Source organism: Periplaneta americana, chromosome 13 (assembly GCF_040183065.1).
Source record: "Periplaneta americana isolate PAMFEO1 chromosome 13, P.americana_PAMFEO1_priV1, whole genome shotgun sequence".
NCBI classification, from domain to species: domain Eukaryota; kingdom Metazoa; phylum Arthropoda; class Insecta; order Blattodea; family Blattidae; genus Periplaneta; species Periplaneta americana.
Window position 1 is genome coordinate 51,735,606 of NC_091129.1, and position 24,559 is coordinate 51,760,164.

General features: G+C 34.2%; 1 protein-coding gene and 1 long non-coding RNA gene across 4 annotated transcripts in view; one reads left to right on the forward strand and one right to left on the reverse strand.

Moving 5' to 3' along the window:
* The window catches only part of LOC138711895 (facilitated trehalose transporter Tret1-2 homolog), a 128,216-nt gene that overhangs the window by 24,094 nt on the left and 79,563 nt on the right, over window positions 1-24,559 (reverse strand). For 2 of the 3 annotated variants that reach the window (XM_069843172.1, XM_069843173.1), the window contains exon 2: window positions 7,463-7,586. In XM_069843172.1, the coding sequence (XP_069699273.1) occupies window positions 7,463-7,586 (124 nt within the window). Of the gene's footprint in view, window positions 1-7,462; window positions 7,587-24,559 lie in introns of those variants that run through there. The other variant, XM_069843175.1, reaches the window with a different exon arrangement.
* On the forward strand, window positions 17,268-23,910 carry LOC138711894 (uncharacterized). The gene is made up of 3 exons (XR_011335520.1): window positions 17,268-17,596; window positions 20,894-21,014; window positions 21,704-23,910. It is a non-coding gene; the product is annotated as an uncharacterized lncRNA (long non-coding RNA).

Consider the following 24,559-nt stretch of genomic DNA (forward strand, 5'->3'; position numbering starts at 1 on the left):
TGATCCTTATCGTTTTTGCCGTGGTTCGTGTAGTGATCCTTATTGTGGTCCTTGTGTTCATAACTTTGTCCTTTTCGTGATCCTTATGAAGGTTGTTGATAACTTTGTAGTGGTCCTTGTCTTTATAATAGTCCTTTTCGTGGTCCTTGTCCTTGTAGTAACCCTTATCGTGGTTCATGTCGTCGTATTCAGTGTAATCCTTGTCATGGTGTTTGTTGTGTTTCTTATCGTAGTATATTATCGTGGTCCTGATCTTTGTCGTTATCGTGGTCCTTGTTCTTTTTCTAATAATCCTTTTCGTGGTTCTGGTCCTTGTAATCCTTATCTTCGTCCATGTCGTGGTATTTATCATATTTGTCGTGTTTCTTGTAATATATTATCGTGGTCCTGATCTTTGACCTTGTCGTGGTCCTTGTTGTCTTTTTCTTGGTCCTTATAATGTTCCTTCCTGTGTTTTCCGTATATCTTTTTTTGTTATTTCAAAATTAATATTGTTCTCCCTCTTTGACGAATGACTTTTGCGATATTTTCAAACTTTCATAAATGTTATGCCTAAACGATCAAGGACGTAAAGACCTACGCCAGAAGTAGACAGACAACTGATAAAATTTTGCACTGGTGTGTACTTTGGAGTAGGATGAAAATAGGCCTACGCATGCACGACCAGACGTCTTCCTGGCTACGTTGATATCGCGTGAGCCGCGCTGTAGGAATTTAACTTTCGACGATCAAGAGTCGTCTCATTCTTTTTTTTGGGAAACTGTACGTGATATTCAAACTTTCATAGAATAAGAACAATAAAATAATGTGTTTATGGTACAAACATGTTGCTAGAAAATGTAATGTGACCAACAGTGTTTCCTATATGCTAATGGCAATCCTCATGTTTGTGTATTTTTTTTGTCAATTGCAGGTCCGATCAAAGTTAGTATATCTTCTACGTCTGATGATGACGTCCTAAGAAAATTTCTTAACTGAATTGGATCTTCCATCCATAAATCATTGACAAGGCACGCGTAAACTCTACGCGTGTTCCAGAGTGATATCCAAGGTTTTTCCCGAGACAGTTCTATTTCTTTTCTGCCTTCTTCCCTTCAGAAGAAATTGCAATACCTATAGCCGCCGCAATACATTGTGTTTCTGACATGGTTGTAAACGCTAGAGGCGGGCAAACAGCCTCTCAATGGGTTGAGGGAAAACCCCGGAAAAACCTCAAGCTTATAACATGTCCCAGCCAGGATTCGAACCAGGGGCCCGCTCGTTTCACAGTTAAGTATGCTATCCGTTACCCCACAGCGGAGAATTATTATTATTATTATTATTATTATTATTATTATTATTATAATTATTATTGTATTATCATTTTCAACATCACTTTATTATTATTATTATTATCGTTACCTTCATTATTATCATTATCACCATTATTATTATTATCATTATTAGTATTAGTATCACTGTTATCATTATCATTATTATGATGGTTATTATTTATTATTATTGTCTTATCCATGTATTGTGGGTCCCTATCACCACGGCATGACGCGGATAGAGGAGACGGCCTCCAGATATGGAGGGTAGCTGCGAATATATTGAATAAGCAGTCGTGGACAGCCGATAAGGGGTGGTCCTCCAACTTGGAGGTTGGGCGAAGGGCTAAAAACCCATCACCGTAAAAAACAGCTTGTTACGAATCCCTACAATAAGCCTCGGAATAAGTACAGCAAAGGAATAAGGTTTTGAGATTTGGCACTTGGAACGTAACTAGTCTTTATAGAACAGGAGGGGTAACATTAGTAGCAAAAGAAGTAGCTAGATATAGAATAGACTTCATGGGAGTACAAGAGGTTAGGTTAGATGGGAATGGCATATCACAAATAGGAGATTACTTGTTGTATTATGGGGAAGGAAACCATAATCACCAATTAGGAACAGGATTCTTTGTTCATAAAAGAATAAAATCAGCAGTAAAAAAGGTCGAATTTATCGGTGACAGATTATCATATTTAGTACTTAAGGGTAGATGGTGCGAATTCAATGTTACAAATGCTCACGCCCCTACAGAAGAGAAAGACGACCAAAAAAAGGATAGCTTCTATGAGGAATTGGAACATACTTTTGATCACTTACCTAGATATCAGATGAAAATTTTATTGGGGGATTTCAACGCAAAAGTAGGACGGGAGGATATTTTTAGACCAACTATTGGAAAAGAGAGCCTACACGTAACTAGTAGTTACAATGGGGTTAGATTAGTCAACTTTGCCACATCGAAAAGTTTAATTGTCAAAAGTACAACATTCCCCCATAAGGATATACATAAATATACTTGGACTTCTCCAGATGGATTGACACACAACCAAATAGATCACATCTTGATAGATAAACGGAGACATACTAGTATAGTAGACATTCGAACTTTCAGGGGTGCAGACTGTAATTCTGACCATTATTTGGTAATTGGAGAATTAAGAGAAAGACTATCAGTAGCCAAGCGACTAGCGCAACAAGTTAATATTACTAAATTCAATATTTTGAAATTAAAGGACGAGGAAACTAAGCAAAATTATCAGGTCGAAATTTCGAATAGGTTTGCCACTTTAGAAAGTTCCGACGAAGTTGAGAAAGAATTAGATGTTAATAGCGTGTGGGAAAATATCAGAGATAGTATCAAAATTGCAGCTGAGCAGAGCAGAGTTTATTATGAAACTAAGAAAAAGAAACCATGGTGTGATAAAGATTGTTACATGGTAGTAGAGAGAAGGAAACGGGCAAAATTGAAATTCTTACAGGATCCAGTTGAGGAGAAGAGAGATAATTATTTCATTGAAAGACAGGAAGCAAGTCGTGCACTTAGGAATAAAAAGAGAGATTACTTGAAGGAAAAACTGAATGAGGTAGAAACAAATAGTAACAATAAAAGCATTCGAGATTTATATAAGGGTATAAAGGAGTTTAAGAACGGATATCACCCAAGGGTAAACGTGATCAAGGATGAGAATGGTGACTTGCTTGCAGACTCTCCATCAATCCTAAACAGATGGAAAAAGTATTTTGCGCAACTACTAAATGTACATAGCCCAAATAGAAATGATTGGGACGAAATTTAAATACAAACTGCTGAGCCATTTATACCCGGACCCACGCTTTCAGAAGTCGAAATTGCGATAGAAAATTTGAAAAAGAACAAGTCTCCAGGTATCGATCAAATTCCAGCAGAATTAATACAAGATGGCGGAAGTGCATTATATAGCGAAATTTATAAACTTGTAATTGCTATTTGAGAAAAGGAAATTGTACCAGAACAATGGAAGGAGTCCATTATTGTTCCTATTTTTAAGAAGGAGGACAAAACCAACTGTGGTAACTTTCGAGGAATATCACTTTTGTTGACGTTGTACAAAATTTTGTCCAATATTCTTTTGAGAAGATTAACTCCGTACGTAGATGAAATTATTGGGGATCATCAGTGTGGTTTTAGGCGTAATAGATCGATTATTGATCAGATTTTTTGTATTCGACAGATAATGCAGAAAAAATGGGAGTATAAGGGAACAGTATATCAGTTATTCATAGATTTCAAAAAGGCATATGACTTGTTTAAGTGGGAAGTATTATATGATATTCTTATTGAATTTGGTATTCCCAAGAAACTAGTTCGATTAATTAAAATGTGTCTCAGTGAAACATACAGCAGAGTCCGTATAGGTCAATTTCTATCTGATGCTTTTCCAATTCACAGCGGGCTTAAGCAGGGAGATGCACTATCACCTTTACTTTTTAACTTCGCTTTAGAATATGCCATTAGGAAAGTTCAGGATAACAGGTAGGGTTTGGAATAGAACGGGTTACATCAGCTTCTTGTTTATGCGGATGACGTGAATATGTTAGGACAAAATCCACAAACGATTAGGGAAAACACGGAAATTTTACTTGAAGTAAGTAAAGCGATCGATTTGGAAGTAAATCCCGAAAAGACAAAGTATATGATTATGTCTCGTGACCACAATATTGTACGAAATGGAAATATAAAAATTGGAGATTAAGCCTTCGAAGGGGTGGAAAAATTCAAATATCTTGGAGCAACAGTAACAAATATAAATAACACTCGGGAGGAAATTAAACACATAATAAATATATGAAATGCGTGTTATTATTCGGTTGAGAAACTTTTATCATCTAGTCTGCTGTCAAAAAATCTTAAAGTTAGAATTTATAAAACAGTTATATTACCGGTTATTCTGTATGGTTGTGAAACTTGAACTCTCACTCTGAGAGAGGGACATAGGTTAAGGATGTGTGAGAATAAGGTGCTTAGGAAAATATTTGGAGTTAAGCGGGATGAAGTTACAGGGGAATGGAGAAAGTTACACAACGCAGAACTGCACGCATTGTATTCTTCACCTGGCATAATTAGGAACATTAAATCCAGACGTTTGAGATGGGCATGACATATAGCACGTATGGGCGAATCCAGAAATGCATATAGAGTGTTAGTTGTGTGGCCGGAGGGAAAAAGACCTTTAGGGAGGCCAAGACGTAGATGGAAAGATAATATTAAAATTGATTTGAGGGAGGTGGGATATGATGATAGAGACTGGATTAATCTTGCACAGAATAGGGACCGATGGCGGGCCTATGTGAGGGCGGCAATGAACCTTCGGGTTCCTTAAAAGCCATTTGTAAGTAAGTAAGTATTGTCTTGTACCATTAGGTGTATCGTATTAGAGACTTTTTTACTTCTTATTTTTTTTCTCCTTTCTAAAAAAATATAAGCAAATTATTGTAAACAATTACAATCATATATCATTTTATATTGTAACATGGCTATAATACAATAAGGATTGTTCTGTAATTTATAATTTCAAATCAATACAAAATGTAGTTTTCTATAGTTAATATTTGTATGTTTCGAATCATTATCTTACAAACTCTTTTTTATTTAGTTGCTATAAAAGATAGTCTAATTATTTTAAAGTGTAAACCATATTGGCCTGTATAGCCTAATTTTAAACTATATGAAAATACCATTTAATATCATGCATATAATAACGGGTTTTTCATTTGTGGAGGGGTTACGAACAAATTTTACGGAACAAACGTTGAGACTTGTGCCTTTAGTAAAAAACTCCTTTGTTTTAACTCGCAGTTATTCAAAAACCAATAAAGATTTTGAGTGGCGATCACTTTTAAAACTAATCTCAAAATTTCTCTCGCTTTGCCCCCCATCTAACGTGAAAAACATAAAAGTTTGCCGCTTACCAAAGGTATAGATGTAAATGTCTCTTTTGAACAGATCAATCACATCGAAGTTAATATGTTTTTCTTACTTTTCAGAAACTATTTTCATTTCGATTTTTTTTATGCTTTCCTTAGACATTGAGCTATCAATTCAAGAAATTAGAGCGTGTTTGATTGACTACCATAGAAGCTAGGACATGATATACATTTTAAAGGAGCGGGAAAAATCGTTTAAGTATGGAGTCTGCCCGATCGCACTGTTCTTCTCTAAATGCCCTCTCTCAATACTCTCTCTCACTCTAAACCAGGCATGCGAAAATTCTGCACATTGTGCAGTAGTCTCTGTGCGATGTGCACTTTCTATTCCCCTACCTCGAGGAAGTGAATCGCCTTGGAGGGGAACGCGACAGGGTTATACAGACCTGCAACAGCATATCAGCTTTTGTTTCAGTAAGGCAGTTTCAGTAAGGGTACTGATTTGGCTATTTCTGTGAATGAGTTGTGATAAATAAAGTGAGGAGTTCACAGATAACGAAGAAGAGAAATTGCGAATAATATAACATAATTGTTATAATGTTTTCCTCAGCCATAACAACAATTATTTTAAAATGATTGGCTTTCATCAGTCCATGTCGAGGTAATAGTTTTGTGACAGTTTAGATCAGATTAGTAAAGTTCTCAAAATAGGATATTGAAGCGCTTATTTCTTAATCAGTATTCTCATGGCAAAACAAACTTGACAATGGCGTTGTTTTGGAGTCTGTACTAACACAGACATCAAAGATTAGGCGAGTTACGACTTCCATTTCATAAGCTGATAAGTGATGAGAATATAGTGAGGAATACATGTAAGGCTCTTGAGGTTGTAAGAAGTGAAGAAAGCAACTATTTGCAAGGCGGAAAAAGTTTCTGGGAATATACTGTATATAATGACAAATTTTCCATCTCACGTCACTATATTATGCTAATATACTTATATTAATAAATCTTTAAACCTGACATAAATAGAATATCGTCGCTTCACAGCTTGTGAACTCCACTTTTATTTTCTTTCAGTATAGCTCCCAACTTGTCGATACTTGCTCTCAAAGTTTTCCAAATAAACTATATGTGAATTTAAATTCTAAGCTTAATTTAGACTATTTGTTAATATTAATGTTACCTAATTTATACTGACATACAGCAAGGAGATTATTTCGGTACAAAAATTTGACAATGTCCTAATGCATGTAATTAATTGGGAGTATAATATTTTCTTCCACATTTGTGTACCTGTGGTCCCAATAAATAATAATGCTTCACGAACAATGAAAGAGCAAGTTCTGTGACTTTAAAATAGACTTTAAAAGAATTAGTACCTACTACGTAAAATAAAATATTTATTCGTTTTTTGTTGTTTCGAAATTACTGCAAATTTTTTTTCTTCAAATACTATATAAAAATCATATTAATAAATCATGCTTTACAAACCACTACTTTGTGAATTGTAATTGAGTAAGCCTAAAGTTTCTTGTATTACAATTTTCAAATACAGGCACTGATAATAACTGTGTTTTTTTCCCCTTCTGTTACATTTGTTTAATCCACCCTAGAAGCGCAGAATAGATTATTATACACCCCTCCAGCTAAGAACTGGTAAGAGCAATCCTTGAATGATGCAGTCTGCACAGACCGGCGATCCGCGCACATAACTGCACAGTGTGATTTCTGGCATGCCTGCCTCTAAACTGTCACACCATGTAAACGGTCCTGAGAGTAAGATTAGAGTTTAGAATTATATAATTCTAATGAGTGGTCCCTAATGGGTTTAGAGAAGCTATATTCTTTCACCGTGTAAATACTCTTTTAGATAGCTCTCCTGATACGTGACCTTCTTTAGCTCTAAACTGTCGTCGTGTAAACCTAGCATTATATACGCCTATGTGGCTTTCATGGCGACTAAGTGTTTCAAATCTGTGGTTGAACATAGCTAACAGCAGCACATCTCATAATATATTCCAATCGTCGATCGTCACCTGTGTGGGCACTGTCTGGTTTAATTTGTTACCTATGATTATATTACTTGTACAAGTCAACATTGGGAATTTATTGGCATAAGGGAAGGGTGAATTCTCATTGTCGCAATATTGTGACGTGTTCCTATTGTGTATTTCTGAAGTTTCCAACATTTCCAATTCATAATATGATTGCAACACATTCCAGTATTATAAATATTAACAACCTGTCGCAGCAGGGGCGAGAACTCTGGTCTCTTGAATTCCGTTGTAGGCACATCGGCCAGGTTCTCAATGAGAGGGTGGACTTCGGGTCCAGGTGGAGGCTTTTCCCCCACATCTTGCAGGTCCCTGCAATGAGAAAGCAAAAACACGTTGAAATAGTGCGTGAACTACCGACTAAACTGATTGAGTTATGCTTTGAGGTCGACCAATAAATAACACACTATTTTTCTAAGAATAAAATTTTAAATTGCGTTATTATTGTTAGTATTTTTGTTATTACTATTACTAGTGTTATAATAATTAGCGGTATGTGAGTAATGGGAGAGTTTTTAGATACAAATTCAGCATACTTCGCTTGTTTTCAGGCCAGAAGGATTTTTATCTTAATTACACAGGAATTTTGTATTATTTACTATGAGTATTCATATTATGTTTAGCGGTGACCTCGTACCACATGGCGAGGAAGCTAGTTAAACGTGGATTTCTAGTAATTATTCGAAACCTACTGCCCAAGCTTGATTGGTAAAGAATGTAATGATGGTAATAATGATAAATGAATAATAATTCACGAATAAACGTAAGAGGAAGAAGATGGTTGGTGAATTATAGTGGTCGATGGTCATAATGGTGATAGACGAATAATGGAGTTATGATGCGAGTAATCTATCAGATGATGCTTATGGTGACAAGATAATAATGGAGGATTACTATAAACGTTTATGATAAGATTATAATAGACGGTTTCAATTGTTGTTTTTCCATGTATCAGTTCACCTATGTTGTATAAGAATACATTGGATTTCAATCGATCAGAGCCATCTATCACTTCAATGTAGTCTATTTCATATTACTACTTTGTCCTTGACGATTCGCAAATTTTCCGCGGATAAATAAAGAACACTGTAACATTATTACCAATAAAATCAGAAATAACTACACAATATCATAGGCGTAATCCTTAGCATTAAGCACATAAAAATTTACTTTCGAGGAATATCAATTATTACAAAGGCTAATTTATTGTGCATTTAAATACATTTCCATTACTTTAAATTTTATTAAGTTTGTGGTTACATAAATAGACAATTTTCATTATTATGTTTTTATGTTATATACTGTATTGTGTATTCTTTACTGTATTGTGTATTCTTATTGTATTGTGTATATAATTGTATTGTGTATTGTAATTTTATTGTGTATTGTTTATATTGTGTATACCACTGCCACCGGGTGCTTGCCCACTTGCAGTGTAAATAAATACATACATAGGCCTACATAACTCATTCGTGTGTGGTTATAATAGCTTAACACTAACTAGCTCTTGTAATATTTCTAAACATTTCCATTCTTTCTCTATGTATTCCAATTATACATGATAGGAACTAAGTAAAGTACATACTTTACTCTACAAACATAATTAATTAATTTTTTATCATTCTATTGGCGGAATATTTTATTAAACAACACACGAGATGTCAAATGCTTTAAGATTTAAACGACCACAAAGCGCTCGTGAATGAATAGACATGGTAAACGACAATTGTGATATTACGTATGGTATTAAGTTATTATGAGACATGATTACAATAATCATATAATGTTGAGGATTATCTTGTTACGATTGCGTTGGAGGCTTACAATGCACAGTGAGTATTTGAATGATGTAGCTGGCAAAAATTATTTATAATTATTATTAATGATTAATAATTATGTCACCATAACAGATATATTCTGTAGGACCAAAAATTAATCTTTACGTAAAATTATTTATGTTATTTTATTCATTCAGAAAGTGTTTATTTTCTGATTTAAGGAATTCTATGACAATTAAAGTGTATTTTCTTTTTCTAAATCAATATAATTTTTTATTGTTCTGATCATAGGATCTTAGTATAATAATAATCATTTCTTCATTTTTACAGACCTAGTATAATCATTTTCATTTCCTCTTATAGGCGTGGCACTAAGATAGTTGTTTTTGTGTTATCGTAAGAAGTTAAATAAAATGTGCACATACCATATTATAGACGACGAAATCGGATATTAAATAACAGAAAAAGAACAGGAATACCGAATAGGTGGACGAAATATGTAGAAGAATTAAATGAGGCAGGGAATCGTCCAGATTACTTATCTATAGAAGATGAATTACCTGTATCAGAAGACGAAAAAGAATTTTCAATTTTAAGGGAACAAGTTGAACTAGCGCTTAGAGAAATGAAGAATAGAAAGGATAGAGGAATTGATGGAATTCACAATAAATTAGTGAAATGCTTGGGTGAAGACAAAGAGGATATTCTGTCATTATGCAACGAAATATATGAGAAAGGTGAATGGCATGAAGACTTCACGGAGACAGTGTTGTTTTCTATACCGAAGAAAAATAATGCAAAGAAATGTAACGAGTTCAGGACTATCTGTCTGATATCACACTCGGTGAAGATTCTCTTACGAATACTGAATTGACATTTATGTAACGAGTTCAGGACTATCTGTATGATATCACACTCGATGAAGATTCTCTTACGAATACTGAATCGACATTTATATTATAAGATGGAAGAATAGTTGGAAGAAGAGCAGTTTGGCTTCAGGAAGGGAAAAGGTACGAGTAATGGAATTGGACTGCTATGAACAATTGAATAGGTCATTAGAAAAAGGGCCCAAATCCACAATTCTAAATTTTTCAGGAGAGACAAAAAAAGAATAGTGACTTCTTGTAATTTGCAGAGCTCAATGATTTTTTCTCTCATGGTAGATAGGGTATCCACACACTTGCATGTAATGTTTGAATGTTCTACTTGCTTTAGTTTATTAAATACATATTTATTAATTCTGCGAATTTGGGCCCTTTTTCTACTGAATTAGTTTAGACGACATAAAAAATGGAAATTGGGGGGAAAAAAATTTTTTATTCTGCTATCATTGCATTAAAACAGTTAACTACTAGTTACATACAAACTATGTATCACATTTAGAAACTGAGGAACAAAAATATGCAGTTATGTGCAATGAGAAATCATCATAATGTCTTACTCGTCGTCTGCAGTAATGATATTGGTAGCAATTTAGTTTCTATAATAGACAAGAGCACTTTATTTATTAATGTACTTTGTGAGTTTAAGAACATCTTTGAGTTTATTTGCATTTATAGGTAGCATTGTGGTAGGGCCTATACAAAGGCTGTGTTGGAAAAGGTACTGTTTTAATACCAGGTTTTATAACTGAAATTTCTCACCCTCATGTCTCCACATTATCTTTATGTTGGTCCCTAAATACAAACTCCTTATATTTTGTTATTTGAAATTTATAACCTTTATTTGTTACAACTTTTTTGAAATACGGTACACAAAATGCAGAAACATAGTCTTTGATCATAAATCCTTTGACATCAACAACAGTGAATTTTTCATTTATCATTGTCTCCGACGATAAATGGTCAGTTAAAGTTGTTTACATTTGATACTCTTATTTCATTAACAAAATGAAATGGAGGTGTGGAACGGTGTGAGATGGTTTCGGAAATTTTTAGGGATTACATGAAGCCTAACTGTTAAGAACTAATCAACCGCATTTCCAAAATTTAGCCTCCACAGAATCTGTAAAATTGTCTGCAAATAACACGCCACTGCACTGCTTGCTTCGCCCTCATTAGTTTTTGTTATTGTACCTATTTTAGAATAAACTGTTGGACGAAGGCTTTGATGCAACCGACATGTCAGACCTCGGGCTAAAAGGTAGGATGTTAGTCTGTCCGCGGTAGTTTTTTTAATCTCCATATTTTATTGATGAGAAATCTGAATTCTTTTTTTTTCTAAACCACCGAAATATGTTGTATTTATTTAATGTTTTCGGCAACAGTATATTTTATAGTAACTTGCTAGCTAATTTCATACACTGGCCGAAATTTAGTGAGCAATGAAATATTTTCCATTACACAAGCAGACAAGTAAATTTATGCACTTGAATATACCTACGTTTAAGGTTATACTTTCCTTCAAATTCTGTCTTGCAGGTATTAATAATAATATTATGAATTTGACAATGAGTAAGCAATACGATTACGCAAGTCAACAATGTCGCAGCAAAACAACGGCAAGATAAACAGGAAGTCTTAAAGTGAGAAGAGGGAATGCATCATTGAGTGAACAGAAGAACGTCCCATATCCTGGAAATGGGACCTTTTTCTAGTCAACCCATATTTTAACAGTAATTTTAGCATGCTTAGAGTTGGTTCAGCGGCACACTTTTCCACTCAACAGATGCGCGCTTACATCTAGTATGTTTATATGCAAAAAAGTGAATTTAAAAAAAAAGTGGAGTTGGGCCCTTTTTCTAATGACCTATTCAATTGACAAAAAACATCTAGAGAACAATGAAATAAGTGTATGTAGTATTTGTGAACTTCGAAAAGTCGTTTGACAAAGTGGATTGGAATAAACTGATGGGAACACTAAAGAAAGTAAGTGTGGATTGGAAAGAGAGGAGGCTCTTGACTAACCTTTATATGAAATAACGAGTCAATGTCAGGATAGGAGAAGAAATGTAAGAAGAAAGCGAAATAGGGAGAAGATAGCTACGTCAAGGATGCTCTTTATCACCTACCCTATTCAATATCTACTTGAAAGAATTGGTGAAGAACTGTTTTCAGAACATGGGGGAGTGATAGTAGGAGGAAGAAGAATAAAGTAAAGGATATGACATTGTTAGCAGAGGAGGAGATGATACTATGGGATATGTTATAGGAGATAATAACAAATGTGATGTGAGCAATATAAGATGAACATAAATTAATACAAACAAGACGAAGACCATGCTCATAGGTAGAAAAGTAAAGAAGGTAAACTTGCGAATTCTAGGCACTAGAACAAGTGGAGAGCTTCAAATACTTGGGATGTACTAAAAGCTGTAAAATGAGCTGCTTCCAGGAAATCAAAAGGAGGATAGCAATGGCAAAGGAAGCTTTTAATAGAAAAAAGAGGATCTTCTGCGTACCTCTGGAAAAAGAACTAAGAAAGAAACTAGTGAAGTGCTTTGTATGAGGCAGAAATACGGACATTACGGCGAAGTGAAGAGAAGCGATTAGAAGCATTTTAAATGTGGTTATGAAGAAGAATGAAGCGTGTGAAATGGACAGAGAGAATAAGAAACGAAGCTGTGTTGGAAAGAGTGGGTGAAGAAGGTATAATGTTAACCTGGAAGAGAAAAAGGAATTGGCTGGGTCACTGGCAGAGAAGAAACTGCCTACTGAAGGATTCACTGGAAGGAATGGTGAAAGGGAGAAGAGTTCGGGCAGAAGGATATAGGCCTATATGATGATAGACGACATAAATAAAATGGATCTAAGCGGAGACTAAGAGGAAGGCGAAAATTAGGAGAAACTGGAGAATACTGTGTTTGCTGGAAAGACCTGCATTTGGGCAGAACTCTGTGAATGAATGAATGAATGAATGAATGAATGAATGAATGAATGAATGAATGAATGAATGAATGAATGAATGAATGAATGAATGAATGAATGAATGAATGAATGAATGAATGAATGAATGAATGCCATATTAATAGGCCGTATCAACCAGACTCTTTCGTATATAATATTCAATGATGCATTTAAATTTCAAACAATACGTTATTTGCCACAGAACTTCAAAATTGCCAGTGTTGTAAAAGAGAATGAACATTATTATACTAGGGTCTAACTGTGGTGTGATAGAAAATAATAATACAGATTACACAAAACTTATTCCGAGAAGAATGGCATTCATGTCTCTTTGTCTGAAGACGTCTTCTTCATTCGAAGAAGCATTTGCATCATTTCCATGGGTCTTAAATGTATTTTAGCTGAATAATTTGCAGCATTTCCTTCAGGAATAGGGAGAAAGGAACTGGCCACCGTACCCATTATCTCCCGCTTAGTTGCCTCATGAGTGATGCCTCATTGGTGTCACTTGTGAGGTTCAAACCTGTCTTCGGTCTTCGGACAGTTGATTAAACAATAAGAATCTTCAGAAATGGTGTTGACTTTTTCTTCGTATTTGCCTCATTTCAGCTATGAGAAGATTTGAATAGGAATTTAACTGGCCTAATATGAATATATTCACGCGAATTCGCGGTTACTATTTTTATTTTTTTTAGAGCTAAACATTTATATTTTGATTGGTGTAAAAAGAAATATCGGGACGCACCCTGAAATAAAATAAATACCTTCGACTTAACTTTAAAACTGCCACATAAATTGCTAACAAATAACATTTTTCAATGAACATATAATCGTTTATAATTAGGCTAATGCAAATTTGTGTGTGTATGTGTATTTACTAACACTTGATGTGGATATACATCCGGAGACAGTGATATATAATATGCAATAATAACATTACAATAATTAAAGTAATAAAATTACAATAATAATTACAGGAATAAAAAATAAAATCTACGTAAGTTTAAATTCTACTATAAATAAATAAATGGAATAAATCTAGAATTATACAAAAAAAACTATGCTATAATAGTGCGTACTATAAGCAAGAGTAAACCTAACTTATAAGTACTTCTATTAAACCCAACTATTATCAACTTAATTACTTACAAGTCACCTTAATTACATATCAACTTAATTAATTGCATGTAAACTTAATTAATTGTATGACACAAGTTAGCTAATTACGTACACTGCACCTACAATTAAATTTTCAGTCTAATCTTCTCAACCTTTCCTTAAATGTATTGATTTTGAGAGGACCACCCTGAAAGATTGCCGCAGGTAAGCTGTTCCAGTCTACTAATGTGCGGTTAACAAAGGAAATTTTTTCCACGTCCGTTCTTTGTTTTCGACATTTAAACTTCCTAATGTGCTCAGCTCTGCGTAAGTATGATGGTGTCCCTAATCTAGCACTGATGTCTGTCCATGCTTTGTGTCCCATTTGTGCCTTAAACAATGTGCTCAGTCTTGTTTTTTGTCGCCTTGATTTGAGAAATTTCCACCCTAACTCTTCGCCATGTCCCTTTCTCATTTTGACATAATTTGCTGCCCTGCGTTGGACATTTCCTATTCATTCGATTTGGTTTTACCTGTACGGGTCCCAACCTACTTCTCCATATTCCATAATTCGGTGAACAAGGGTTTTGTACGCTAATTCTTTTGACCTTCTGTTAGCTTTCTTCAGAATACACAAAGAGAAATGTAGTGCTTTCCAGGCTTTCCTTGTAGTGTTAGTGACTTCTTCCTCCCAACCCAGTTTGTTACATATATACCTTGGGATTTACAAGTGTTCACTTGTGTCACCGGTGTACCATTCAGCCGATATTTGAAACAAATTCCTTTATGCGTTCTACAGAAGGATATTGACATTGATTTTCATTTTACCTAGATCGTACTGAAAGTCATGAGCAACCCATTTTTATAAATCTTAATTTTTATTTTTTGGACAAACCAGGTGTATCACCTTAATCTATAGATTTTTCTGTCACTTTTCAACATGGCCTCCATTTCTTTCCAAACATTTTTCCCACAATTCTGTAAATTCGAAGATTCCCTTGCGGTAGAAGCCCGTTCCACCTTCCTGAAGACATTGATGCACTGCTTTCCGCATGTCCCCCAGCGTCTCGTAGCGTTGGCCTTACAGTTGTTCCTTTACAGAACGGAAATTTGGTAGTCGGAGAGTGCCAAGTTGAGACTGTAGGGAGGTTGCGGAAGAGTTTCCCACCCAAATGTCCGAGTAATGTGAGGCCCTGCGTTATCGTGTTGCAAGATGATGTTCTTTCCAATCGTTTCTTAAAAAATTCACGATAGAGCTTCAAAAGTGTCTAGATATAGCGAACAGCATTTATGTTCTCTCCAGGTTCAGGAAATTAAACCAGAATGCATCCCAGAACTCATCAAATCTTTCTTTGTTGCGTTCCCTGGAAGGCTGCAGCTACGAGGCTCATCTTGAATGCTCTTGTTCCCGACTTTCAAATGTTTTACCCAACCCCCAACACTGCTAGCACCCATGCACACATTTCCGTATGCACGCTGAAAACTGAGGTGAATTTCAGCAGAAGGTTTTTTCTCTTTAACAAGTAATTCAACGACAGCACGCCTTCAAAACGAACCATCGTTGTTGACAATTTTACAAACATTGCATGTGGTCACGTGATAGAAGCTAATGACGTCACAATATGTCAATACATAGTGTAAAGTCTGTAGATGTTGATCATACAGTCGTTTTTGTTACATTGTTGAAATTGGAATTATAATAATGGGTTGCTCATGACTTTCAGTACGACCCTCTGTATATTCTGTCGTCCACGTTTCAATAACGTTAAGATGGGTTTGTAAGACGGCGATATCGGATTCATCACTAATTCGTCTATATATTATACAGTCTTCCGCGAATAACCTTACCTAAGAAGCAGTATTTCTATTTATGTCGTTTATATATTATGCGAAACAATAGAGATGCAAGAATCGCCCCTTCAGGAACGACTGATGTTACATTTCCTCGTTCCGATATTTCTTTTCTTTTTGGGTCCTGTTTTCTAAAAATTTATATATCCGTCTTACTACTCGAATATCTATTGGAAACCTGCTTAGTTTCTCTAAAAGTTTTTCGTGAGGCACTACGACGAAAGCTTTAACGAAATCGATCACAACTTCATCTATTCTTATCCCCCCCCCCCCATCAACTTCATCGGATAAATTTTGCATCAAGGATGTGATATGACTTTCGCAAGAGTATCCTGGTCTGAAGCCGTGTTGATTTTTGTTCAGTCATTCGTTATTTTCTGAAATGTTGCGATTATATTGTGTTACTACATGTTCCATTATTTTGCAGATAACTGATGTGAGATTGACAGGTCTGCAATTGTTCGCATCGCTTTTGTCTCCCGCTTTATATATGGGGATTATGACAGCTGATTTCCAGTCGTCTGGCATACTACAATTATTAAATTTTTTGATATATTAAAAATTCGCATTAAGTATTGTATCATGGCTTCAACTCCTAACTTTACAATTTCTGTAGGAATATCGTCTGGACCGCGCGATTTTCGGTTTTGTAGTCTTTTTATTCTGTTACGAACACTTTTAGCCGTTATTTCGAACATCTCTGTGCATTCACATTCCTTGATTATAATATCTCTCTCTTTTTTTATTGAAAATATAAATACATTTGGAGTTGCTTTTTGTTTGTCCCCTGTAATTATTTGGTCAATAGTGTCTCTCAGAACTGGTATCGATTCTTGTTTTCCCATTCTTCTGCGCATGTAATTATAAAAACTACCCCAGTTATTTTCGCCTCCTTTCAATAAATTTTGCAAGTAGTTCTCTTCTGTCTTTTTTCCCCCTTTCAAATTGTTTGGTTAGGTACTTTAAATTCTGGTAATTTTCGGAACTCACATTTATTTTGTTGTACGCTGGCCTAGCCTTTTTCTTAAGTTGTCTGACATGTCTTGTATAACATTCCGTATCTGAATTTATTAATTTTTACTATTTCGTATAGCACGTATTTGGAGGTGACCTCGGTTATTATTCGTTTAAAATTTCCCAAACTTGATCCATGTTTTTGCCCTCGTCTAAGAATTTGTTATATTGATCTGTAAGGTAATATTGCAAACCGTTATTGTCTCCTTTGTTATACAGCCATATTTTTCGAGTGGTATCTATTCGGACCTTTGTCTGAAGTCAGTTGAGCTCGAGTTTAACACTGTTATGATCACTGATTCCAGGTAATACTGTATTTGTGAAGATTGAAATCTATGAGCGTATTCCGAATCTCACCGGTGAGCAATCCGATGGCATCAAGGCAAGAGGAGTAGAAATAGAAGAGAGGGGGTCAATCGTATCTATTCCCTGTTAATCGCTGTTAATTCTATGGCACTGCCACGATGAGCGCTAACATCGCCTCTTACCAACATTCCGTCACTGATTTTAAACTCTTGGAAATGGAGAATGAACTTGGGTGCTCTTGGTTTAAGTTGTTAGTCCTGGAACAATTTCTTGCCGTATTTCAAGAACTGAAGAAGACATATTGAATTTTCTTGCCTAGGCGAGGGAAGGATGGCCGGACGAATTAAATGCGAATATCCATACTGCGGAAGTAAGAAGAATAGTCACCACTCGAAATGTTTCTTCAAAATACCTGGGATAGTGAGAGGTGAGTTTTCATTTACAATATATAGCAATGTTATCACTTATAACCAGGGAACGGATTTATATGGACTAAAAATATATGAAATATGTAAATATATATGTAGTTATTTTTACCAAAATATGGAATTAAATATGGATTTTTACCAAAATATGGAATTAAATATGGACTTAAAATTATAAAAAAATTACTATGTACGTTAAATATTGGTACATTTTAATCAAACTAAACAAAAAATATAATGGACGTACCTTATCTTCCAATGTAGTTTCAACAAAACACAATTTTTATTGTCTGTTACCATAACAATAGGTTACAAACATTTCTTTCAAGTGCTGAAAAGTGAATCTTCTTCTATTGTCTCTGAGGATAGATTTATACTGACTAAAAGAGCGTTCGACGTCACAAGAAGTAACTGGTACATAATTCAATTTCACAATGTCTGCTGGGGATAAGTCCAAGTTAATCTTCACTGTTGATTCACCACTCATCACAGCAACAACCTTTTGTAGTTCTTCATATCCAGGGTTTTTTGAAAGTACAGTGTCCACCTTAGCTCTTACTGCATCTGCAACTTTACCTCTACCACGATTCAGTTGTTCCACAGTACTATTTATAATTTCAAAACTTTCAGATAGTGAAAGGTGCCTATTTTGGAGACTTTTGAGCGTTTTTATGATGCATGAAAATGTATGCTGAATGTGAGCTAAGTCATTCTTCACACTTATGTCACAGGCAACTGTTTTCGCAGTATCAATTGAGACTGCATCTTCAGAGTCCAATGCAAGGAGAACATTGTTAATAGAGTCTATATGTTCGGCATAATATTCAACTGCTTCTAGCCATGTACCCCATCTAGTTAAAATTGGCTTTGGTGGCAATGGAATTTCAGGGTACATTTCTTTCAACACGTTAACTCTACTGGGAGCTTTGAGAAATACTTTTTTCACTGATGAAATCAACAAATCTACTTTAGGGAAATTGTCTCTGACCACTTCTGCCACACGATGAAATGCATGCGCCACACAAGTAAAATGAGTCAATTTAGGATATACAACAGATAATGCTTGTCCAGCTTTGACCATATAAGGGGCAGCATCGCTAATAAAGAATAACACATTATCGTACATAATACCCTTTGGCCACAGGATGCCCATAGCTTCGTTGAACAGTTTAACTATAGTTTTGTTATTGCACTTTTCTAGAACATCACAATGTAAAAGAATTCGTTCAGAATATTGTTCACTTAACAAACCGATAACTACATTACCAACAAGTCTACCTTCTTTGTCGGGAGTCTCATCAATGGAAACCCAAATTGAACTATCTTTAATTTCATCTCTTATCTTCTGTATTGTCTCATCGTAGATGGATGGAGCATACGTCTTCCTAAGTGTTGACTCATCCGGGATTGTATGTTGAGTATATTTTTCAAGGAATTCCCTGAAGACCTTATTCTTTAGTTTGTAGAGAGGAATATCAGCAGAGATGAGAGAACGGCACAGGTCGATGTTAAACTCAGATCTTACATTCGATGTTGTTGGTTGTGTTAAAAACAATTGTCTCTGCTTGGAATTTAGTTGTTTGTTGGCCTGATGTTTACTAGTTGTAATGTGTTGTTGCACCAGGAACTTTTGTGTAGATGATACTGCACACTGACACAAATTACAAAATAATATTTTATTGTCAGTTGATAAACCATCTTCTTTAAATTCTGAAATGTAACTTGTTAGTTTTGATTTTAAATTGACTGAATGACGTACTTTTGGCATATTTACCGTCTTTATAGTATGATTTACAAAACTGAACCTATGTGTACTCTGACTGGCATTTAACTGTTGAGCTGCACAACTGAAGTCTGTTAAAAATTTTAAATTAAATTAATACAGTTTTGTAACTTACTTTCCCATTGTTGATAGGACTGCTAATTTTCAAATAACTCTGATGTTAAAGGGATTACTGAACATGTGTTTAAATCTCTATTGTTGAAATGTATTTTTAAAAGTTAATGGAATTTTGTTTTGTTTTATTGTTAAACCTAATATAATATGGACTGTTTTATATGAAATATGGAAAATATATGGAAATTAACGAAAATATGTACTAAACTCTAAAATATGGAAAAATATGGAAAATAAAAGTAGGATTTTTCAACCCTACACATTGTGAAACATAAAGATAATGCAAAATATAAATTATATTAGCTTTATAAGTAAATATGTATTTACATATAAATCCTTTCCCTGCTTATAACTAATTTGATATACTTGTAAATTTTGCTAGCCACGTGCATCATTTTAAATTATATAGGTTAGGTTATCAGATATTAATTCATACACACATATACAGAATTTGTAACATCTAGTTACATATTAACAGACTTTTATTATAATTTCTATTGATAGAATATATATATATATATATATATATATATATATATATATATATATATATATAGAAGATGCATTTTTTGTTTTTATTTTCGAAGCTTTTTATACAGTGCAGGAGAAACTTTGCTGTTTTGCGCACCACACACGGGAGAAAAAAAGTTATTTCAAACACTGAATATAACCAATAAAATTGCAGCAAACCACGTCGTGTCGTGTGCAGCTTGGTACCGGAGTTTCAATATTCCAATAGAAAAAAATAGAGTAATAGACCCTTTCCTTGAATATTCCCCGCGTGGTATTACTTGAGACTTTTACATATTTATAACATTTATTATAAAAATAATAGTAATATTTATAATAATAAATTGCAATAATAATAATAATAATAATAATAATAATAATAATAATAACAATAACAATAATAATAATAATAATAATAATAATAATAATAATAATAATACAAGTCTACTTATGATATAATTAAATGTTATATAGGCTATACTGTATATGTGTATGAAATTACCGTAAGCACAGGAACGTGACTTCGTGGCACTTTATAAAATCACTCTAATAGCCTATAAAGTGAAAGGGAGCAGCTGCAGTGAGCTATGATGATGTAGCTTATACTTAAACCATTTTATGACATATTTTATCCACCTATATTTTATTTTATTTTTTGTTTCGCCTACATTGTATTTTTACAAATGTTGTCTTTAAATACGAATTTTTTCCTGGACCAAAATTAGGCCTACAATAGAAATGATGAGATAATTAGTATTTTAACGTGAAGCTGACTGGAGGAGTTTATTTTAATTTTTCTTGGTTCTCAAAGTGATTTTATTAAGTGCCATGAAATGGTTTTCCTGTGCTCATAATTTATATTTATTTTACATATTATTTCAATTTTTTTCAGATGCAAGGCATGCCTAGAAGCATTGGGCATATAAGATCTGATGGTTAAAGAGCCCAACAAACTGCACAACAGCTTTCGGGAGCCATACCTTGCAAAGTTGAAGCTATCTCCAATGGTCAAGGTAACTTACTTAAGTAACTGCAAGCCTTTTATATTCTGCAATTTCAGTGCTTCATATCTATACCTATAAATTCTGTCGTAATTGCAATTGTGAATGAATACATAAAGAAAAGCCATTCACACAAATAGTGAAGTATCAGGCTAAGTAGATCCCATAATTAAAGCTTTGGGGCGAATAATGGTCTGTATTGCAATCTGCTAACTGAGCAGGAGGAACGAAAATGTTACATCGTCATTCCACTCATAAATAATTTACTATTGGACGGGCAACATACACCGTTATTCCATCAATATGTTTTGTACACTAAGCAAAGTATAGATTGTATGTTACTGAAAGTCATATTACACATCGGAGAAGTTTGTAACATTATGAACAGAATAATAATGAAGACAATGACATACACAGTTTTTAAATATTGACTTTAAGAGAGTAACACATTTTAAACAGTTCCTTTCTGACATCAAGAGCAAGCTGTGAGCACATCTTGAAAGAATTTCCGCAAATCTGTTCCTGAAACGAAATAACTTGATAACATTCTAAGATAAAGTATAATGGCAAAAATTGTAACATAAACCATTACTCGGCCCAACGCTTCAATTGTAACCTCTATCCTTGGTGGTACAGGACTACTTACTCTTGCTGTCAGTTCATAATTGTAACCATTTGGTTGTTTTATTTTGTACGGGAAGAAACAGAAGACCCCCGCCAGAGAGGCTGGTGACCCCCCAAGAGAGGAGAGGCAGTGAGAAGAGGCTGGGGAGCCCCCAAGAATGCAAACCACGGCCACACCGATAGTAACACTGAAGAGGAGGAAAATTTGCAGTCTTCGAGTACAACTGCATCATCTGAGAGGAAGAGTCCTCAAGACCACACAGAGAGATCTGAAGATTGACATTGCCCTTGCAACTTTAAGGAAGAAGGTTCCCGGGCCATTATATGAATTGGTAAAAAATTGTGTCTCCTCAAGTGCAAGGTATGTACAGAGAGTTCGGTGGTCACCGGAATTGAAACCAAAGGCTCTTAATATTTATTTACAGAGCCCAAGTGCCTATAGAATGATTAGGAAGTTATTAAATTTCCCTTCTAAGGCTACATTGCTTAGAGTTTTGCGAAAGTATACCACTGATGTTGGTTTTAGTGACAAATTATTCGACATATTAAGGAATGCCTGTAGTAAGATGACTCACACTGACAAAGTAGGTTGCCTTATGTGGGATGAAATTCTTTAAAAACAGTGTTGACAAGCAATAAATGTCTGCAGCAACTAAATGGCTTAATGTCCGTGTTGCACTATTGAACATATACCAGGAGTAGCAGAATTTGCTAAGAAGTAATTCATTACCTGCTTGTAATAAAGACATAGACCACTCACCATAGACACAAGCATCTGATTTGCAGGTTTACCTGACAAGTGTTTTTCAAATCTTTGAAACCCATCAACAAAATCATCATTATTGTTACAAGCCAAGCTGATTTTAGTGGTATTTCATCGCATATGAGACAGCACAGCTCATCTATGACACTCATTTTGTCACAAGCATATTTTAGCTTATCCAGTATTTTCTCACAAAACCCAACATCATTTGTATATAAGGCAAACTTTCGTAGAAGAGTGGCTTTACAAGGAATACTCAATAATTTTCTAACAATTCTGTTTCACTTGTACTGTGTAAGTAGATGTTAAGGGCTTTACATTTGAATTCTGTTAACCAGGGACATTCCTGTACAAATCATGAACCAGAGGATTGTCTGCAGGATTGTATATGTAAAATAATATTAACATTACTTTTCAAATACAACTTTATCTTCGCTGGCACTCCTCTTCTTCATGTCAACGAGAACTGCAGATGTGAGAAGTTTTGCACCTAATGTGCTTGTGAAACTGGATGCAGAAAAGTGATGTGCACATTTACTGATACTGTAGTATTGTGGCCAAATGAGTATGTTTTCTTTGTGTATTTTTGATTTAAGATTTTGCATGTTTAATTTTAGTTGCTATTTATTGCTATTTTGTATTGTTCTTGTATTTTTGTTACATTATGTTTCTTGTTATGATTTGGTATTTTTCTCAAACAAAAGGAACCTAAATTAACTACAATGCGAAGTAACTGAAGGCAATAATTTTTTTTTTCCTTGAAATAACATCATAATATCAAACACAGGACCGATGTTGTTGGCATATTTCAACAAAGCCTGTGAAATGTACTGTAGACTCTATTTACCATAATCGCAATGTTGGAACATAAAGTTATTGTATTCTGCACTAGCATTTAGAATATTTTCATATTAAATGACAAATTATGCCATTGAGGAAATAAATACAGTAGTAGGTGCTACATATACGTTGGAATTCTTAAACCTGTACAACTTAACTGAAATCAACAAATGCTGAGTTTTTGGTAATAAACCCATTAACTCTCTTACTCTACTCTCTAATATTCCCCACAGGCAGCTTAAAATTTCATGTTGAAGTTTACAGACAAACTGGCATAATGCCATTAAATATTAATTTTTATTGTTTTAATTTTATGTTTATCATGTACTGTGTATGATTTTATTTCTTCAGTTTGTTATATTTGTGTTTCTCAGAGAAATGGAACTTAAATTAACTAACTACAACACTAATGTTCGTAATGTTTGAACACAAAGTTACACTAGCGAATACAATATTTTCCAATATTCCCCACATATAGTCCAAAATGTAATGTAGAAGTTCATGAACAAACTGACATATGTCATTAAGTGTTAATCTTAAAAAAAAATATTTGTGCATGATTGCCTTCAATGTAACCAGAAGACTTTACACATTATAGCTACTTATTTGGAGACAATAAGAACACAGCATTGTAGACACCAATTTCTACTAAGGGTGATTCGAAATTATTTTCCTTACAACACAATAATAACTAATGGTAGTATATCTGAAAATATCAGAAAATTAAGCGGTTAGCTGACCTCAAAGAGCAGAGATTACTTCATTAATAAATATGTAGAGTGTTAAGAATGTTTAGGTATGATTTTTTTCTTTGTGTAACATTTACTACTATGTTGTTAATATTATATATATATATATATATATATATATATATATATAGTACCTATCGTGAGCTCACGATCTTTTCTCTATTACAGTAAAACATCAGTTAATTTCAATAAAGATCGTTGTGTTTATGTACAAAATGAAATATTGTTAATAAATAAATCTGATACATTCCAACATAACAGATTTGCTTGGTCATGTCTAAATCATTTCCAATTTCACAGTCCATTTCCTACCTCTACTACTCTACTTCATGAGATATCTCGTTCTGAAAACACTTATGGTATTGTAATTTACAAAAAAAGGTTTCTGGCTAAAGATCTTAAAACAAAAAAAAAAAAAAACAAAAAAAAAAAAAAAAGAAAGGAATTGTAATAGGGATGGTTACATTTCAAACATTCATGTTAATATGAATGTAACGGGGATGTGCAAAGAAGTATTTTGAAATTCCCGCTATTTCCGGTGCAGGAAGTCGTTTGAAAATACCGCCATTTTTGTGCATGTG